The sequence below is a fragment of the Lagenorhynchus albirostris genome, chromosome 1 (genome assembly GCF_949774975.1).
Source record: "Lagenorhynchus albirostris chromosome 1, mLagAlb1.1, whole genome shotgun sequence".
NCBI lineage: Eukaryota > Metazoa > Chordata > Mammalia > Artiodactyla > Delphinidae > Lagenorhynchus > Lagenorhynchus albirostris.
Window position 1 is genome coordinate 28,053,563 of NC_083095.1, and position 19,215 is coordinate 28,072,777.

The window sequence follows — 19,215 nt, forward strand, 5'->3', positions numbered from 1 at the left end:
GACAGGCATACTCCTGAGTTCTGGAACATTCTCAGCCCTGATGGCTCTGCCCCTCTGAACCTCTATTTCTCTTCTCATAAAATAAGGCTGTGCCCCTCAGGGAAGGGCTTTGTCATCCCCAACAAGGTAGTCTAGTAGAATCGGGGGTGAGGGGAGTGATGGAGCCAACAGCGGGGGGAACCACGTGACTTCATGGCTTCCGCTAAATCAGCTTTGGCTTCTGAGGCTGTACAGGACGGTTGAAGAAGGTCCCTGCAGTGCTGCTATTTCTGACATGGGAAAGGACTGCCTTGAAGTCTCAGTTACATGGCACAGACAAATTCCTTTTCTTCCAGAAAAATTCCTCAGTGCCTTCTTAGGGAAACGGCTCAGAGAGTCAATCTAGGTCAGCCTCTGGTCCCCCCACCTTTCTCCCTTCACTCTGAGTGACAGATGCAGCTGACCTGCCAGAACCTGGCCTGAGCCACATCCTCCTGAGCCCTGGGGAGTTATCAAAAGTCGCAGCTCAGAGCTTCTGCGGGGTCTGGAGAGCACACAGCTCTCAAAAGCCACTTTGACTGAGACCACATTTTTGAGTTTTCATCCGAGAAAGACAGACATCTGGGCTGACTGGAAAGTTGGCCGCTGCCCCATCTGGCTTGGCACCGGCGTGTCAACCCCAAGGCCCCTTTGCTGGGGCAGGCTGGGCTGGTACACGGCGCGCGGCCCGCAGTGGTGGGCCCCGGCTGTTTGCCACGAGACCATCTCTCCGTCTGCCTGGCGTAGGATGAGTTCACCGCAGAATCCAGGCCCCTCCCTGTGTCTCCAGGGAGAGCTGATTCTCTTGCTCGTCCCCTTCAAGGAATTCTGCGTCTCTCTCTCTTAAAAACAATAAGAGCTGCCAGGTACTGAAGTTTTACGCTATGCCGTGCTTTGCACCTACGTGATCTCATTTCATTGTCACAACCAGTGGCAAGCTAAGGATCTTTATCCCCATTTGACGGAGGAGAAAAATGTAGCTCAGAGAGGGCTGAGGAACTCGTCCAAGGTCACACAGCTAGGATAGGGGAGCTGGGATTCAAATCACAGTGTGTCTGATTCTTAGGGGACAAGGATCTCCCTAATCATTCTGGGGAGGGGGGCGTTGGGGCAACCTGAAGACAATACAAATCAGGATGCTAGACCAGGATTTTACAGTCAAGAGGGTGCATCCCGGGACTGTATTCCACGTATACATGAAGGACAACATCCTGCCAGAAGATTGGATTGAACAGACAGGCAGGGAAGCAACCTGCAGTGCAGGCCTGAATTAACAGAGATGCGTTGAAAGAAACATCCGGGGGTTGGGGGAGTGGGCAGGCTTGTTCCGTGTGGTTTCAGGGCGTGGGCAAAAGCCGATGTGTGGATGTTTCTAGTAGGCAGAACTCAACTGGAAACTGAGCAGTAGGGACAACTTATTAAAAACTGCAGCTGCCCAGCAATATAACGGGATGTTTCCAGAAGTACTGAACTCCCTGCCACGAGGAGTATGCCTACCAAGAACAGGTGTGTGGAAAGGAAATTGATTTTTGAGGGAATATAGGTTTATATATACATCTGAACATTTATTTGAAACTCTCAATAGAAGGAAAGCCTTGGTTTGTCTGGGTTTTGCCATGGCCCTTGCCCACAAGGAGTGTTCCAGGTGTAGGTCTGTGATGCCAGCCCCCGAGGAGAGTGGGCATGTGAAGGTGATGTCTGAGGAGGCTGGAGCAGAGAACCCTAGGGCGAGTCATGGCAGCATCACTCTCATCACGTCCTCATTAGCAGCCCTTTACTCAGAGGATGTAATACGCGCCAAGCCCCACGCTAAGTTCGTTCTCATTTCCTTGCCTCTTAACAACATCTCTAGGTGGGTGTTACTATCTCCATTTTGCAGATGAAGAAATTGGGCCTGAAACTCCAGGTCTATGTGACCCCAGAGCCCTGCTTCTAATCGCTCTGTAATCCCCTTCCTCTGCTTCTTGGCTTACGCATTCAATGAGCTAGAGGACCCCGGCTGGGGGGACAGCTGTGCCGGGGTGGGGCTCCTGTTCTCTGTAAATCTGGGTCAGACACCCAGTCTCCTGCCCTAAAGAAATGAGATTTTCAGAATTCCAGTTGTTGGGCTGATAAAAGCCGTGATTCTTTGTCTCGAAGCCTCCTGGGAATTGTGACTCAGCTCCAGTTAGCACCCTCCCTACCCTAGCAGGGGTGTCACTGACACGTGGCATCTCTGGCCTGGAGAGCCCTGGGAGGGATAGGGTTAGGGTGGCGGAAGCGGCGCCTGTCTGAGCCAGGGCTCTGACCAGACCCCTCTCCACCTCACTGGTCATGGTGACCAAGACACCCACTCTGGCTCCGGAGTCTCCCGAGGAAGCAGTCAGAGCCTGTCTTTGGGTGGCATTTCCACAATCATTGCAGGATCCATTAGGACTTCACCAAGGAGGAAGATCTGGAGTAATGGACATTATTATAATTACCAATATGTGACAAGCATCATGCTCCGGGTTTTGCACGCCTGTTTAGTGTTCACAGTAACCCTCTGAGAAAGGAAAAGTCATCCCCATTTGCTGATAAGAAAGCCAAGGCTCAGAGAGTAACTTGCCCAAGTGTCTCCAGCCAGTGAGGGGCAGCAGGCCACCTTGCTTTCCTCGAAACTGTGTTTCTGGAAGGAAGGAAGGAAGGAAGGAAGGAAGGAAGGAAGGAAGGAAGGAAGGAAGGAAGGAAGGGAGGAAGGAAGGAAGGAAGGAAGGGGGGAGGGAGGAAGGGAGGGAGGGAGAAAGGAAGGAAGGAAGGGAGGGAGGGAGGAAGGAAGGAAGGAAGGGGGTAGGGAGGGAGGGAGGGAGAAAGGAAGGAAGGAAGGGAGGGAGGGAGGGAGAAAGGAAGGAAGGAAGGGAGGGAGGGAGGGAGAGAAGGAGGGAGGGAGGGAGAAAGGAAGGAAGGGAGGGAGGGAGGGAGGGAGAAAGGAAGGAAGGGAGGGAGGGAGGCTTGAGGAATACTTACAGGTACTGTGCCAGGCATTATCATTATGCTAGTTTCAGTCTGACATTGGTTGTTTCAGTAAACAGCCAGTTAATCCTCACAACAACCCACGAACTGAGTTTCTGTCCCCACTTCTACAGGTGAAAAATTTAAGACCAAGGGAGGTTAAGAAATGTGCCCAGGTCACACGGCTAGTCAGAGTGGAGCCAGGAATTAGGCGCTAGTCTGGCTGCCCCAGCACCCACACTCTTTCCACTGCTCCCGGGGAGTCAAAGTTTCTATCCAGCTTACCCACCTGAAGCTTACAGATCAGGGGTTCAGCTCCAGCCTGCTCACGTGCCCCTGTGCATCAAACTTAGCCTCGTCCAGTGTGTGTGTGTGTGTGTGTGTGTGTGTGTGTGTGTGTGTGTGTGTGTGTGTGTGTGTGTGTGTATCTGTTCTCTGGGCAGAAGGGTGTGTGGCAAGGGACCCTCCACATCTCCCTGCTGCAGCCATCTGTCATCACAGATTGAGATCAGCATGGCTTGTAAACAGCCCTGTGGCCAGACATATGTCTCCACCGTCTCCTCCCCGAGCTCTGTCTCGGAGTCAGGGCCAAAACTGTCTCCAGCAATCAGTTTGCTCTCGTTGAGGCCTCCTTGGGAATTCCAGCAGCCAAGGGTGAGAATCCGCAGGGTGGGGGCAGTCTGCAGCCAGGGAACCCTCTGCTTCCTTCCCCATCTGTGAGCAACCAAGGTGCAGCAGTGAGTGGACAGGGCTGGGGGCCGGGGCCAGAAGACCTGAGTTCCAGGCCCGCATGGCCCAGGTTTCCTGACCAGGAAAGTCATGCATGTCTGCCCTATGTGCTTCACAGGCACTTGGTGATGTTCAGACTCCTTGGAGTTGAGGTTGAGTCCAGCTGACCCCTCAGCAGCTGTTTTGGCTTCTCAGGTCAAAGTCCAAAAGCTGCAAGACCACTTCCCGAAAGAGCCTCTCTGAAGCGCCCACAGGAATCCCAGATCAGCCACTCTCTTCTTCCAGATCCACAAGTCCTCTGCTCTCTGACCCTTGACTTATCCTTGATCTGGCTGAGGGGCCATGGGAGGAGTACATGTTCTTCACTATTTCCTTTACCGATTCTACATGACGCTTTGGTTGTACACATTACGGAGCATCTACCCAGCATCTGATTACTTCTTCTGACCTCCTTCTGGGTGTCCCTGCCTTTTTTTCCCCACTCACTCTCCTGATCCCTTGTTTTATAAAAGGAAGAGGAGGAGTTCCCAGGAAGGGTCATATGCTTCCTGCTGGGCAGGCATCTCCTTGTGGCCTCTGGACCCTAAGATTCTTGGCCTAGAAAACTCTAAGGCTCGTCATGAATTCGTTCGTTCATTTATTTATTTGTAGGCAGTAGAGGGGAATAGTTCAGAATTTATCCTCTGGAAGCAGATGCATAATCCCAGCTCAATCCATCAGCTGGGTGACCTTGGGCATGTTTCCTAACCTCTCTGTACCTCAGTTTGCTCATCTGTAAAATGGGGATAATATTAGTATCTCCAAGGCTGTTATGAGGATTAGATAAGTTATTACCTGTAAAGCCTTTATAATAGGACCTAGCCCATAGTATGAGCTATTTTAGTGTCTGCTATTATTACTCATTCCATTTTGATTGCCTATACTATTCCGTGTGCTGTGTTTGACTCCAGAGACATAGCAATGACAAAGAAGGCAAGGTCCCTGTCCTCACAGAGCTTATGCACTAGCAGGGGAGATGGACAAGCAAACAGGCAGCCACAGCACAGTCCATTAAGCATTACGGCAAGGGAAGGCCTACGTGTGCTGGGAGCACTTGGGAGGTGCGCCTGGTGATACCCGCCCTCCCCCATCACTGCCGAAATCTCGCTCAGAGCCGTGGGTGAGTGCTGAATTCTCACCCCAAGCCAAGGTTTCTCCCTTCCATGTGCTCATCTCAACTTCGACTTTCTTTCCCCCAAAGAGATATAAGCAGATTTTTCTGGATTGGCTGCTGCACTTGGTCTTACAGAAGCTGGGATCCAGCCCCCTCTAGGAGGCCTCTGTGGGTTTGAGGAAGGGGGCTGAGGGCCCTGGTTCGGGGTGGGTGGGGTGCAGGGTGCTGGCAAAAATGGGTGTCTCACGAGGAACGCTGGTTTTGACACTTCTTTCTCTCTAGAAGTCTGCCCTCACCAAGGGCTGTCCAGCCGACAGTTTCTCTTCAGGCCAGTGAGAAGGCAGAGTCCTCTCAGGAGGAAATCACTTTCTAGAAAAAGCGCATGTTTCCAGACTAACGGATGAGCCCCACTCCTCTTAGTTCACACATTGCTCAGCTTCTCGGGGTACCCTGCAGGTGCCACAGCTGGTGCCCAGCCTTACTGTGATCCCAGCTCTCTGCCACCCCTCTCCTGCTCCGTCAAGAAGCAAGGTCCTTCTGCCTACACCACCTTGCTGCCCTAGCCTCCTGGCTCCCCCCTCCCTTCCTCTCTGGCTGTAGGAGGGACGTGCCCTTGGCAGCCAGAAGCTTGGCTGCAACCCCGACTAGGCCCCCTCTGAGCTTCACCTTCCTTCCTAACCTGTGAAACAGACAGGAAACAGACAGGAGAAACAGACAGGACAATAGCACCAAAGGCCTCAGGCCTCCGAAGCCCTGTCCAGATGTCCCCTTGTCTCAGTTCTCCCGGCCCCTGGCATCAGCCTCAAGATATTCCTTCCCACCTTCTGCGCCTGCATCTAATCAGCTTGCTTTCTGAGTTTCTCCAAACAACTTCCCCTCTTTCTTTCTTCCTCCCCGTCTTCAGTTCATGCCACCAGGCCCCGGGCCAGGCGCTCACATTTCCCGGCCTCACCCCATCCTTTTTCTCAATGTCAGCATTTTCAGAATACTCACTTATCGCCACACAGCGGCCTTTTAGGCTGAAGCCTAATTCCCATGTGGAAGAACATGCAAACCCTGGGGAATACCATCTGTGGCAAAAAAGAAAAAATTACAACTTCAATTTACAGTTCTTTAATCTTAAAAAAAAAATTAAGCTTTACTAATTTATGTCCTCACTTGATCTCTATGTCAGACTGTTGCAAGTGTCCTCAGGGAAGTGTGGGGCTTCCAGGGAAACACGGCACCTCCTCATGTTTGTCTTTGGTATCACAACATGTAACGCATGACAATGCTGTTTGTGGGGTTCTTCAGTTAGGTTGTCTAGTTTTAAATAAAGCAGCCCTCACCAAGTGGAGAAATGACTCTAAAAAATTCTTGCAGAGAAACAGGATTTAAAATAATATGGGGGGCTTCCCTGGTGGCTCAGTGGTTAAGAATCCGCCTGCCAATGCAGGGGACATAAGTTCGAGCCCTGGTCCAGAAAGATCCCACATGCCGCGGAGCAACTAAGCCCGTGCGCCACAACTCCTGAGCCTGTGCTCTAGAGCCAGCAAGCCACAACTACTGAGGCTGCGCACCTGGAACCTGTGCTCCACAACAAGAGAAGCCACCGCAGTGAGAAGCCCGCACACTGCAACAAAGAGTCACCCCCGCTCGCCACAACTAAAGAAGGCCCGCACGCAGCAACGAAGACCCAACGCAGCCCAAAATTAATTAATTAATTATTTAAAAATCCTCTTTTAAAAAATAAGTAAATAAAATAAAATAATATGAATAATCCTAAGCGATCCTTTAAAAATGCAATGCTGACACTTCTCCTCTGACATGTAATCGGCCATATTCCAAGGTAAAAATAATGATGACCTCTCAGATGGGACCCAAAATGGACCCCAGGAGTCAAATGATCAAGAAGTCTATATAAAATACAGCTTAAAAAAAAATACAGCTTATATCTACTATCATTAATACCAGACTGCCTTCAGTGTATAATGTGCCCAGAGATAACAGCTAATGATAGAGTAAAAGCTATCTTGATTTGAAAAACATTTCAGAAACTTCCCTGGCAGTCTGGTGGCTAAGACTCCGTTTCCAATGCAAGGGGCCCAGGTTCGATCCCTGGTCAGGGAACTGGATCCCGCATGAATGCCACAACTAAAGATCCTGCATGCCACAACGAATATCTCGCACGTGGCAACAAAGATCCCATGTGCCCCAACTAAGACCCGATGCAGCCAAATAAATAAACAGATAAATGTTCAAAAAAAAAAAAAGAAAACATTTTAAAACACTGAGACACTCACATTTTGCTGTATAACTGGATGAAGGTATAGGTATTATTAACATATCTCTTGGTATTTGCAAGAATCTATTTCAGCAATAAAATATATGAAGAACTATCTATTGTGTAAGCCACTAAAGGTTGAACCTGTTTAGAAGATAGAAGACCTATATTCTCCACAGTAAATGACTTCTTGAATAAAAATAAGGTTTACCCAATAACTCTATAAGTACAGCGGCTGATGTTAGGACCAGCAAGGCAATGGAGCTGGGGAATGCTAACTGGAAAGTCCCCTCCCTGTACCCTTCATAGGCAGGATATTGCCACAAAGAAGTCAAAGCTGGGAGAAGACAAGCTGTCACAGGAAGTCATCATGCGGTTAACTTCATAAAACAAGATCTTTAAAGTATAAAGGTATCTTTACGGAGCTTCATATTGGAATAGTGTCTGTGGAAATGCCTGTGCCCCTTGAGAATTACTGGCTATGTCTTGGCAAAGGAATCATCAAACTGAAAAAGCAGTCCTTCTTCATTTTTTTTAAACAAAAAGATGGGTGTTCCACATTTCCTGCCTTTTTCTGTGATCACAGGCAGCTGTCAATAGTATACTACCTGCTAGCCCTTTTCAAGAAAAAACATCTTCAAAAAAAAAACACCTTCAAAGCACTTCTTTGGAGGTTGACATGCGAGTCTGACCCTCCAAGGTAGTGGAGATGTTTTCCCTGTTTTTACTGAATGTCAGTTGTTTTTGTTTCTTTGTTTGTTTTTGTTTTTAAGCATACTTTCTCTCTCTCTCTCTCTCTCTCTCTCTCTTTAAAGTAAGAGGAATGGTGTGAAATCAAGATAAGACATGTATCAGCACCAAAATACTGACAGTTATTGCCTTATTGGCCCATCTGGACTCAGACCACTGCCCAGTTTTGTTATAAACTTTAAGCGGGGCTGCTTTTCAAGGAAGTTGTGGTGGGACAGAGCCTTTTGAAAATGAATGTTTGGAAAAAATTCCATCATCCTGTAATTTGCTGCTATAAATCCTCTCCCCTTGCATACTTGAAAAACTCAAGAACTGGGATATTCTAACTCTTTTTGACTTTGTAAAAACAACTAGCTGACCTCAGGGAACGTGAAAATTACTAACCAAATTTCAACAACAACATCCCATGGTTGGTGAATGTGAGTGAATAGATATCATGGATTTATAAGTGCAATCGACGGTGAGCTTCTTCCAGGATCGGGGGGCTTTGTCAGCTAGGGTGGCACTCAAACCAAGTATCAGAATAAACTGAACTTAGAACCAGACTGTGAATTGTCATATTCAGATGTTTAAAAACTAACAAAACAACTAGAGTTGTGTAAGATGCACATTGGGAGAAAGTGGGTGATGGAAGCACAGGACCTCACTGTACTATTTTTTGCAACTTCCTGCAAATCCATAATTACTTCAAAAACAAAAAGTAAAAAAAACAAAACACACAAGTTTGTTCAATCACATGTTATATTGTATAACATTGATATCATATAATATATACTGTATCTAATAACTATATGACTATATTATTATAACTATATATACAAGATATATAGTCACTAGGTATCATTTTTAGTAATAGCAAGTGGGCTGAGAGTAGCCTGGTGAGAGCCAGGGAAGGGATTTCAGCTAAGGAGGTGCAGCCACCCAGGGCAATGGCTTGGGGGGATGGGGCCTCACAGCTGCAGAGTGGGCTGACATCCAGACTGCACCCCACTTCCCAGCATGGGTGACAGAGGAGCCCAAGGGCCCTCCAGTGAAACCTGTCTGTATCTTCAATCCTTAGCCTTCCCAGTGATTGAAAATGGCCAGTTGGAGTGTCCCCAGGGGTACAAGAGACTGAACCTCACTCACTGCCAAGGTAAGAATAACCAGGGACAGGGCTGGGCTTGGGGAGCAGAAATAACAGAGGCTTGATGATGCGGGGAGACTCGCACATCCCCAGATAGAAGGAGCGGCTGCCACTGTCTGAGTGGTCTCCACTGGGCACCTCTAAGCCCTAGCTCGGGGGAGCTATGGGGGCTGCTGCTTCCAGGGGCCCAAGGAAGTCAGAGGATAGTGATGGTGCAGCTGAGAAAGCGCCTGGGAGCCAAGCCCTCCCCTCCTCCCCATCTCTACCCACCCCCACCCAGATCTGGGAGTGTGACTCTGTAGGGCTGTGTTGTGCTGTATCTCAAGGTGCTCCACGGTCCCCGCACATCCACTCACCTCCTGGGCTGCTCTGCCTGGAATGGGAAGACTTTTAACTCCAGGGTGGGAGATCAAGTCAGCCTGAGTTGGTGGGGACCACGATGGACTCTTTCCAGCAAAGCACCTCAGCTGCTCAGGCCTCCTTCCCGCAGCCGGGAGCGGGGAGGGCACAGGTGAACGGGATGGAGGGGGAGTGGGGGAGGGGGACCATAAAGCACAGTCCTTGGCCTTGCTGGCCTGGCTGGTAGGCTCTGTAAGGCCAGCTGAGGCCCAGGTGCTCTGCATTAGAGGCCCCCAGAGGGGCAAGGCCCAGGGACACCTCAGGACAGAAGAGTGGGCAGGGGGGAGCTCAGCCATGGCTCTGAGCAGGGAGCCCTTGTTGGCTGTGGACCTGGCAATAGGTGAGGTATGAGCTGGGCTTTCCAGCCAGTGGGAGGCTCCTGGGGTTGAGGCAGCTGTCCCTTTGGAGAGCTTTGGGAACTGGACAAACCGCTGTCTGTACAGTTCACTTTGCTTGAAGCTAGGTTACAGACAGGATTGACCCAGACGATCTCCTAGGTCCCCTCCCCGTGGAGACTTCAGGAGAGAGGAGTCTGGGGCGGCTGAGCTATCTGCCTGTGGGGATTTCTGGCCCATGGATAAGAACAGGTGCTTAGACCCGGCAAAAGGGAAGACCTCTGACCCAGCCGAGCCCAGGCTTAGCCTCCCTCCAGGGCAATGAGGCAAGGACCTCACGGACAGTGGGTGTGGGGAGAAGTTGGTATTTTTGCCCTTAGAGAGTGCAACGGGGCTGCTCGTATCTAAACTGTCCTCAGTGGCCTCTCCGCCCGGCATGTTTCCTAGTCTGCAGTGTTAAAGTTATTCCCAAGATCTCGAATGTGCTCTCTGTCCTTCCTCCACCAAGCCCACAGAATTCAGGATGCCAAGGTGCCCTCCCCAGGAGGCCCTGCCCCTGAAACCTCCCCCTTCCCATGTCTGTGGCTGTGGTCTCCCTGTCTGGGATGGGACCCGCTCATCTCTGCACCTGCAGGCACCATCCCTCCTCTCTCCATCCTTCTCTCCTACTTCCACAGGCTAATTTTGGGATATTGCTATGATCTGCATACACTGTGCTAGGTGTTAGTTCACAGTGATGGATGAGACACAGCTGCTGCCCCAGGTGAAGACAGATGCCTTAACAATTACACACTATGAGAGAAGTGCTCTCGAGAGAAAGAGGCACTGGGTGCTATGGGATCCTATGGTGGGGCCCCTTCCCAGACTGGAGGATCAGGGAAGGTTTCAGGTGATACCTGACCTAGACTTAAAAAAATGAATGGAGTTGGCCAGCTAGAAGGGGATGCGGGCATTCCAGGCCGAGGGACGAGTATGAGCGAAGGAGCAGTTTGGGCCGGCTGGAGTACAGCCAGTGCACCCACAGGAGATAACAAGTACATCCCAGGGTCTCATCAGAGCCACCGGCCCACACACAGGTTTTTGGAAAATGGTGGAGGACATTGGATACCAGGTGAGGGTTTAGAAGCTCCCTCTAGGAGGTGAGGGGGAGCCCAGAAGCTTCTCAAGCAGACAGGAGGCAAGTCAGATTTGAGTTTAGACATCACTCTGGCCATAGACTGGAGGCAAACGGATCAGTTCCCCGTCCCAGCTCTCCCTCCCAATAGAACATCCTGCTAAGCAGTGGTTCCCCTTGGTGCCCAAGCTGAGTCATCCTTCAGCCCCTTTACTCCTGTACTCAGTGCCAATTTCCAAAGCCTGTGAATGAGCAGGCGGCCCTGATGACACTGGGCTGCCATGTGTTATCTCCTGGCACTGGAGGTGGGCGGCCATCACAGATCTCCCATGCTCACCATCAGCAGCAAAGGTGCCATCGCTAAGAGGGCCCCTGACTTCTTGGAGCTCAGAGTGTGAGCACTGTGATTTCCCCTGTCCTCTTAAACCTCTGCTCCACCTCCCAGCACCTGCCTCCATCCTCCCACCTCCTCATCCTTGCCGGGGCCCCTCCATCCTGCAGCTTCTCACTGTGGACATGGTCCCTGGATCTTGGGTCCCGCAGAGATGCTTCAGGGTCTCTCAAGGAAGACTGAATAGGAGGGACTGGGCAGCCTGTTCTCCACCCTCCAACTCAAACTCTGCCCTCATCTACTCCCCCTGTTACGTCCCAGGATGCCGCTTACTAGTTGAGTGACTTTGGGCAAGTTACTCCTGGAGCCTCAGTTTCCTCACTTATAAAATGAGGCCGTGTGGACCTACTTGATAAAACTGTGAGAATTAAATAAGGTATCTTATGCAATCCACCTGGCATACTACCTGGCACGAGGCACTCAATAAACATTAGCTCTTAATATTATGACCATTATTACCGGTTCCTAGACCCAGCGATTCGCAATTTTTATCTCATTTTATACCCCTAATAGGACTACATCGTAGTTACTATTATTATCCCCACTTTACAAATGAGAAACTGAGGCCCAGAGAGAGGGATCACACTTAGTAAACGGCAGCTCTCTTATTGCTGTCCTTCTATTTGGAGAATCATAGGAGAACTCTGCCCCGACCCCTCCCCTCCATCAGGCCTGGGTTGGGGGGCGCTTGGTCATCTCCGCCAACCCTGCAGATATCAACGAGTGCCTGACCCTGGGCCTGTGCGAGGACTCGGATTGCGTGAACACCAGGGGCAGCTACCTGTGCACCTGCAGACCCGGCCTCCTGCTGGATCCATCCAGGAGTCGCTGTGTGTGTGAGTGCAGGTGGGACCCAGGGTGGGGACGCTGAGAGGCGAGATGGGACCCTCATGGTCCACGGGCCAGACTGAGAGCAGAAGTGCCCCTAGACCCTATCGCAGGGTCCAGGGGCTGCTCCTCCACCTGGAACTGGGCCCCAAGTACCAAACCTGATCTCTCATCCTGCTGGGACGGAGACAGTCACTGCTTCTCTGTTTTCTTTATGTATTTCTTTGAGGGCTTTAGAGTTTGGGATTTTCTACCTCCTCTGTTTTTTCTCTCATCATTACTGTCCCATCTGTTGCCTCATCTGCTTTGGGAGGATGTGTGTTGTCCCTGCTGTGACGTCTGGCTGATCCGTGGCTGCCTCTTCCAGTGCCTGAGCTTAGCAGCCTGGTCCTTTCACTGCAGACCTTTCTTAAGGAGCCTGCCCATAGCAGGAGCAGCACTGCTGCCGGCCCCGGGGCCTTTCCGTAAGCCTGCGGTCCCCGTGTGTCCGTGAGCGCGTACATGTCACTAGTCGTATCAGCATCGTGTCCATGTGTGTGCATGTGTGAACACCCAGGCAGCTGTTTCCAGTGACCTCTGTGGTTTCCAGCTGGGAGAGGCCCAGGCTGGCAGTGCCCCCCTCCACCCACCACTCCCCATGGCAGAGCTGACGGCACAGCCAGACCAGGGAGGCCTGACCAGTACTGAATAAAACCAGTCCCGACTGGCCTCTGCAAAGTAGCCACCCAGGTCGTGTGGGCCACCCAAGGCTCAGCAGAGTTCCCTGTGGCCGGTTCCCTGTGAACCACCAGGTACTGGGTCTGGGGAGGCCACAAGATGAACAGACGCCAGCACCACCCAGAGGGAGCACCCATGTGAGGGAAAGACTGGACCCAGCATCCCCAGGGCAAGGAGGTAGTAAGAGCCTTAAAGGGACAGCAGAGAACGAGGGGACCCAGAATGGGGAGAACCCATCTGGCCACTCTCAGGAAGAGCTCATGGTGACTTATTTATTAGTTCTGGATAGAGACCCTTCATGCAGGGAGGCAGGGTTGGCCCTTGGTGTTGTCATTCTCTAAACCCAGCATGGCTTACACTCACTGCAGTCCATGGGATTTTGATTCATGGCTCCAGCCAGGCAGCCATCAATCTAGCGAGCATTTACTGAGTATCTACATGCGCCAGACATTGCCCGGGGTGTCTGGGCTGCAAAGACGACCAAGACAGGGCCTGGTCCTCCAAGCTCCCCATCAGGCCTGTGGTTCTCGCCTCATCTCATCTCCCCAGGGAGACTGTGGCCCTCAGAGCACACTGCTCCTCCCTCGTGCTCCCCAGGATGGGCTTTTGTAAACACGTATAGACTCAGAATCTGGAGACAAGCAGAGACATCCACATTTCCTGCTCTTAGCTTCCCCACATGAGGGTGAGAGTCAAGGGTCGCCTCAAACAGATAACACGAGGAGGTGCTAAAAGCATTCCTGCAGCTCCTCTTCCAAATGTTCTGTGAGCATTTTCAGGGCCCCAACTTCTACATCGAGATGCAGGCCAAGCCAATCTGAACGCACGTGGCCGGTCACTCCTCCACCCACTGCCTTTCCCCTCCCGCTGGCCACCTGCCCATCCCCACCTGCCGTGTCTGTTGCAGCGGACAAGGCCATCTCCATGCAGCAGGGGCTGTGCTACCGGTTGCTGGGGCCCGGCACCTGCACCCTGCCTTTGGCCCAGCAGATCACCAAGCAGATATGCTGCTGCAGCCGAGTGGGCAAAGCCTGGGGCAGCAAGTGTGAGGAGTGCCCCCTGCCTGGCACAGGTAACCCTCTGTCCTCATCTCAGCCCCGGCCGCCGAAGGGCTTCCTCCAAGCCAGTGGCCAGTTTCCCCTACCTGACCTAACGTCAGGCCAGAAGACTCTTAATTTTCCTTCCTGTTCAACTCCTTAACCCAACCTGGGGCCCCTCCCTCCTTGTTGGCACAATTGCCCTGTCCCTCAAAAGGCAGGAAAAGGAGGGCCCTGGGTTCCTGCGGGAACAGCACCCCTCAGCTTGTCCTCTGACTGTTGAACTTGCAGAGGCCTTCAAGGAGATCTGCCCTGCCGGCCACGGCTACACCTACTCAAGCTCAGACATCCGTCTGTCCATGAGGAAAGCTGAGGAGGAGGAACTGACCAGGCCCTCGAGGCAACAGGGGCAGAAGAGCAATAGGACCCTGCCCAGACCAGCAGAGAGGCAGCCACTCCGGGAGGCCACCGGCACCTGGCTGGAGGCCGGGACCATCCCTGACAAAGGTATCTGGGTTGGGGAAGATGCCTGAGAGGTTCCCCCTCCCCTCGGGTTACAGCACCTCAAAGAGCCACTGGACCCATGGCATTCCATCTCTGGGGCATTAGAAAAAGGAGTTCAGAGCAGCAGCACAGCCCTGGGAACGTGCTCTCATGGCCTGGCCTGATGACATGGCCTCACCTCCTCTTTCTCCTATATAGGGTCAATAGGTACCCATGTCCCAGGGAGCTGCTGGTGGGGGTGGGAGAGGCCCGCCGCATCCTCCACTCCAGCTGACCAGGCCTTTCCATCCCTTGCCCCCGGCCGCGCAGCTTCTGGGGCTGGTGCTCGCTGCCAAGCTGAAGGGTCGGCAGGTGGATCCTGGGGAATCTGGGGGCTTTAGATCCCCTCCCGTGGCCTTAGAGTCAGAGCACTGGCTCCAGCTCAATCGCCTTGGGCCCAGGAGGCGTGGGGCTGGAAAGGGACTGGGCTCTAGGCACCCCTGGCAGGTGCCCTGGGAAACCACGCAGAAGGCAAGCCCGGGTTACTGGTAGCACAGGGTGCAGGAGGCCAAGGACATATGAGGACCAGGAGAACTAAGTGATGGCCAAAGTGCTCCAGGAATTGGGAACAGACAGACACGGAAGTCAGGCAGAGCCCCAGTCATCATGGAAACCAGACACTGGCCAGGCCAGGAGCAACTCCTCCCCTTCCTAGAACTGTTGCCCTGGCCTGTAGCCTGGGGCAGGGGCGGAGTGACCCGATGTGGTCGGGAGGGAGGAGGTGGCAGTGCAAGGAGGGTTACAGCGAGGATGGGGTGGCAGTCCACCCATGGGGTGGACTGGCCCGGAGCGGGTGGGACTCCTGTCACCGGGGGCATCAAAGGAGCCCCGGAGGTTTCCTCTCACCAACTGACCACCTTGTAGGCCTTCCAGACCTGGGATTCTGGGATCTGGGCTGGCCAGTGCCAGAAGGGTGGCAGGGGCAGAGGCAGGTAAGAAGAGTCTGGGCTCTCTCTACCACTGAGCCTGCGGGGGACGAAGTCAGGAGGTCATGGACTGAACCAGCCCTGGCCGTGGGTGGGAGGGAGAAGGCAGCCAGACCCTCCTCCCTGAGCTCACGCTCTCACCTTTCCTTCCCAGGTGACTCTCAGGCTGGCCAGGTAAGCGAGCCCTCCCACCAGCAAGTCGCGCAAGGGTGGCAGAGAGCAGGACGTGGTAGGACTGAGGCCGCAGGGCAGCGTCCCGTGAGGGAGGGAGGGGAGAAAGATGGAGTGTACGTAGGATTTTACTTGCAGAGAAGCTGTGGTGGGAGAGTTGATCCAAAGACCCAGTTTTACCCTAAAGGAAGTAATAACAACAGCTCCTGTTTTTCCAGCAGCTGCTGTGCAAGTACTCTCATTCGGGAAGCTCTGGGGCCCCCTTCAGAAAGGAAGCAGGAACGTGTCCTGTTAGTCCTGGCTGTCACTCAGGCTTTCATCACAGCAGATGAGGTCTAGAACTGATTCCAGATTAATTCCGGATTCAGCACTTTCTGAGCCTGACTTGCTTAAGGTCTCAGGTCTCCTCTGTGAGTGGCTCGTGCGGAAGTAGAAGCAGAGCTGTGAATAGCCTCAAACCACTTCATTGAGAAAGGGGGATCCCACCCCCTCTCCTGAGCCCAGGATTTCCCTGTAAAGAACTGAGTGTCCTCCTAGAAAAACATTCCAGAAGAGTGAAGCTGCTTCTTCCCTCATCAGTCCGCCAATCCCTACCCTATCCCTTGGCCCCTCCAACCTGCATCCCTGACTCTCCGCAAATATTGTTTCCCCAGGGAGCTTCTTCTCTCCCTGGAGAAGCATGCATTGTCTCCCAGACCAAAGTTCTTCCGTGTCCCCCCAGCCCCAGCCATGCTCCTGGCCCTCTGCCATCCCCTGCCCATTTTTCTTTCCCCTGCTCCCCACAGCTCATCTACCTCTGTCCATGGGCTATGGTGAGAGACACCAGGTGTGGCCTGGGGTCCCAGCTTCACCACACTGGCCCTGTGACCCTCGGTAGACTGGTTAACGTCTAAACTTCTGTTGCTGTCTGAGATGTGGAGATCATAGCACTGATACGATATTTGTTGCTGTAACGCTGAGCTGGCCCATTCCATACATCGGCTCCTTTGATCATCACAGCCTTCTACCAGAGGATAGTTGAGAAGATTCATTAAGACAGTAGACATAAAGTGCCTGGCAGAATGCCAGGGTGTAGTAAGAACTCATCAACACCTGGAATGAATGAAAGACTGAAAGAGGGAGTTAGTTGGACGGGGAGCCTGGAGGCAGGGGTGAGTGTGGAGGAAGGAAGCACATCATGGGGGTGACAGGGAAGCCAAGAGTGACCTCCTCCCGTTTCTGTGCAGGTCACAACCAGTGTTACCCAGCTATCTGCCTGGGTCCCAGGTGAGTGCCTCCTCCTAGTGGTGCCCAGCAAACAAAGGGAGGGAAGGAGAGACCTTAATCTGGGAGTGGAGATAGTACCTGGGAGCTGGTGCACAGGCTCAAATCAGCTGAGCTTGAGGGTGATGAGACGTGTGATCAGTTTTCCTGGGAGCTCTGTCTGCGGAAGGTGTTATAGGTCAGCGAAAGGCACCGCGATGCCTTACAAATACCTCCGCAGCCACAGCACTCTTTCTGCCCTTCATGGTGCTGGTCAGCAAATAAACAAGACCAAAGAGGAAGGGCTGGCTGAAGCAGGGGCGGGTCAGGTACACAGAGCCCTGCCCCCAGCCTGTCTTCCCTCAGGAAATGGCTAGAGCTCCGCAGAGCCCAGCTTGCCGGTCCCTGGGGCTGCAGACAGGGCACTGTTCAGAAGTCGGCTTCAGCTTTCTCTACTATGATGTGGACACGAATGCCTGCCTCTTAAGGCAGATGAGACACTGGTGGTCCAGGCAGAGCTCTGTAAACTGTAAAGAACTCTGCAGACAGAAGGAGAGTGCTGAAATAGGAGTCAGGAGACCCGGGCTACGGCTCCATCTCCAACAAGCTAGCGGCCTTGGACAAGTGGCCATTCCCACGAGCCTCCACCTCCTTCCCTGCGGAGTGGAGCCGGGAGACCAGATGTGCTCTGAGCCCCGTCAGGGCTCTCAGATTCTCTGACTCTGTTTGGGGCCAGGTTAAGTTTCAGGAGACTAAGAGGCAGGGGGGGATGACCCGCCCTAGGTTCCACCCCTTGTTCTCGGAGCCCGATGGACTGGAGGGCAGGGAGGAGGACAGGGCACTGCACCTCTGCAGGGGATGTTGTCCAGGGGGTGGGAAAGTGGGCAGTCCAGGGGCTGAGGCCCACTCGCTCCCCCCGCCCCTCTCCCCTCCGCAGGAGACGCCACAGGAAGACCAACGCTGCCACTGCCTGGACAGGGGATCCCGGAGGCCCGGGCAGAAGAGCAAGTGACCGCCCCCACCGATGTGCTGGTGACCCCGGCCCCGTCAGGTACCTGCAACAGCCCCATGAGGTGTGGGCGGCCAGAGCCAACTCCAGGGCTCTCCCACCGGATGCACAGTGTCCAGTGAACTCCCGCCGGGGTCAGCGGCCCCGGCCGCATTCCGCAGAGAGCACAGGGTGCCCCTAGTGATCGGGGGAGTCCCGTCTGGAGCACTGGTCAAGCCAGGCAGGAGAAAGAGAAGGGGTGCCTTCCAGGAGAATCCACGGGGCCTTCTCAAGGAAGGCGAGCACATGGGGCCTCCGGGAGCCTGGCTCTTCCAGGCTGTTGACCCTGGGTCAGCTGAGTACCCTGGCGGTGGGCAGTCTCCTGCCCACAGGGAGGGCCGACTTCAGGGAAGGAAAATGGTTCTATTTCTCACAGTTGTTTAGCTGCCCTGGAGCCTGCGTTCCCCAGGCTCTGGCCGCTGCAGTGGTTGCGGGGTGGTGTGGGGGAGATCCCCGGCACATCCACCTTGCCCTGGAATGCACCCTCCTCAAAGGCTCGTTGTCTGGGGACTTGGTTCAAGAGAAGCAGAGCCGGTGTTGCTGCAGCTGTTCCCTGCTCACGTGCGTGCTCACGTGTGTGTGTTCGTGCGTGTGTTCCCACGAGCATCCTCATCAGGGCCTTGCTGCTTGTAACCTCATAGACTGAGGTCACTTTGGGGTGAGGGGTATTTCCAGATCTCCTCCAGCAGAGGGAGAGACCCTGCAGGTTGGTGGAACAGTCCAGAGAGTGTGGGTGGGGCTGGGAGCTTGGCCTTCCTAGGCCTGAACCAGGGCGTCCCTGCTGCCCTCCCCCAGGACCCCTCTTCTCTGGGCTCAGTGCGCTGCTCCAACGAGTGTCCTCAGCCCCCCTCCGCTCGGCGGGCAAGATGAGCTGGGTTAAGGGGCTCAGCTGGGGATTCAGCTATGTGGGGACAGAATCCCTCCCACGATCTATAGACTTTCGCCTGATCCCTCTTCCCCCTTGCCATCCCCCAACCCCACCCCTCTGGGAGGACATTTAGAACCTGGCTGGAGGTCCTCCTGAGCCCCCAGGCTGACACAAACTTGGAGCCAGACCAGGGGCAGGGTAGCCCGACAAACAGGCCGGTGTGCACGTTCAGTTCAGTCCAATTTAGCAAACGCTGTGAAGCCCCGCTGTGCACCACCACAGGCCACATCCTGACCCATTTCCTTGGGTCTCTGGGGTTCCCTCTGTGTTGTGGGGCAGGGCTGGGAGCGTGGGTGTGTGGGCTTCCGGCTGAGACCTGGAGTGAGAGCATCGCTCATTCATTCAGTCATTTGTTCATTCGGCATGTTTTAAGTGCCAGGTATTTTCTGGTATTATGGACACAGTTCAAAAGACCTATAATCTCTTTCTCTCTATGCAGCCTCAGCCCTGAGTCCTGGCGAGTCTCCAAACTGCTTCTGAATTCAGTTTCCGTCTCCCATTTTTACCCATTACCAGCACCCAAGGCA

At 53.4% G+C, this 19,215-nt stretch overlaps 1 protein-coding gene across 7 annotated transcripts in view; it reads left to right on the forward strand.

Moving 5' to 3' along the window:
- LTBP2 (latent transforming growth factor beta binding protein 2) overlaps positions 1-19,215 on the forward strand; it is a 97,936-nt gene that overhangs the window by 55,142 nt on the left and 23,579 nt on the right. For 6 of the 7 annotated variants that reach the window (XM_060138485.1, XM_060138054.1, XM_060138132.1 and 3 more), the window contains exons 9-15: positions 8,944-9,018; positions 11,962-12,084; positions 13,701-13,865; positions 14,122-14,337; positions 15,454-15,473; positions 16,697-16,736; positions 17,650-17,763. In XM_060138485.1, the coding sequence (XP_059994468.1) occupies positions 8,944-9,018; positions 11,962-12,084; positions 13,701-13,865; positions 14,122-14,337; positions 15,454-15,473; positions 16,697-16,736; positions 17,650-17,763 (753 nt within the window). The remainder of the gene's footprint in view (positions 1-8,943; positions 9,019-11,961; positions 12,085-13,700; positions 13,866-14,121; positions 14,338-15,453; positions 15,474-16,696; positions 16,737-17,649; positions 17,764-19,215) is intronic. The other variant, XM_060138200.1, reaches the window with a different exon arrangement.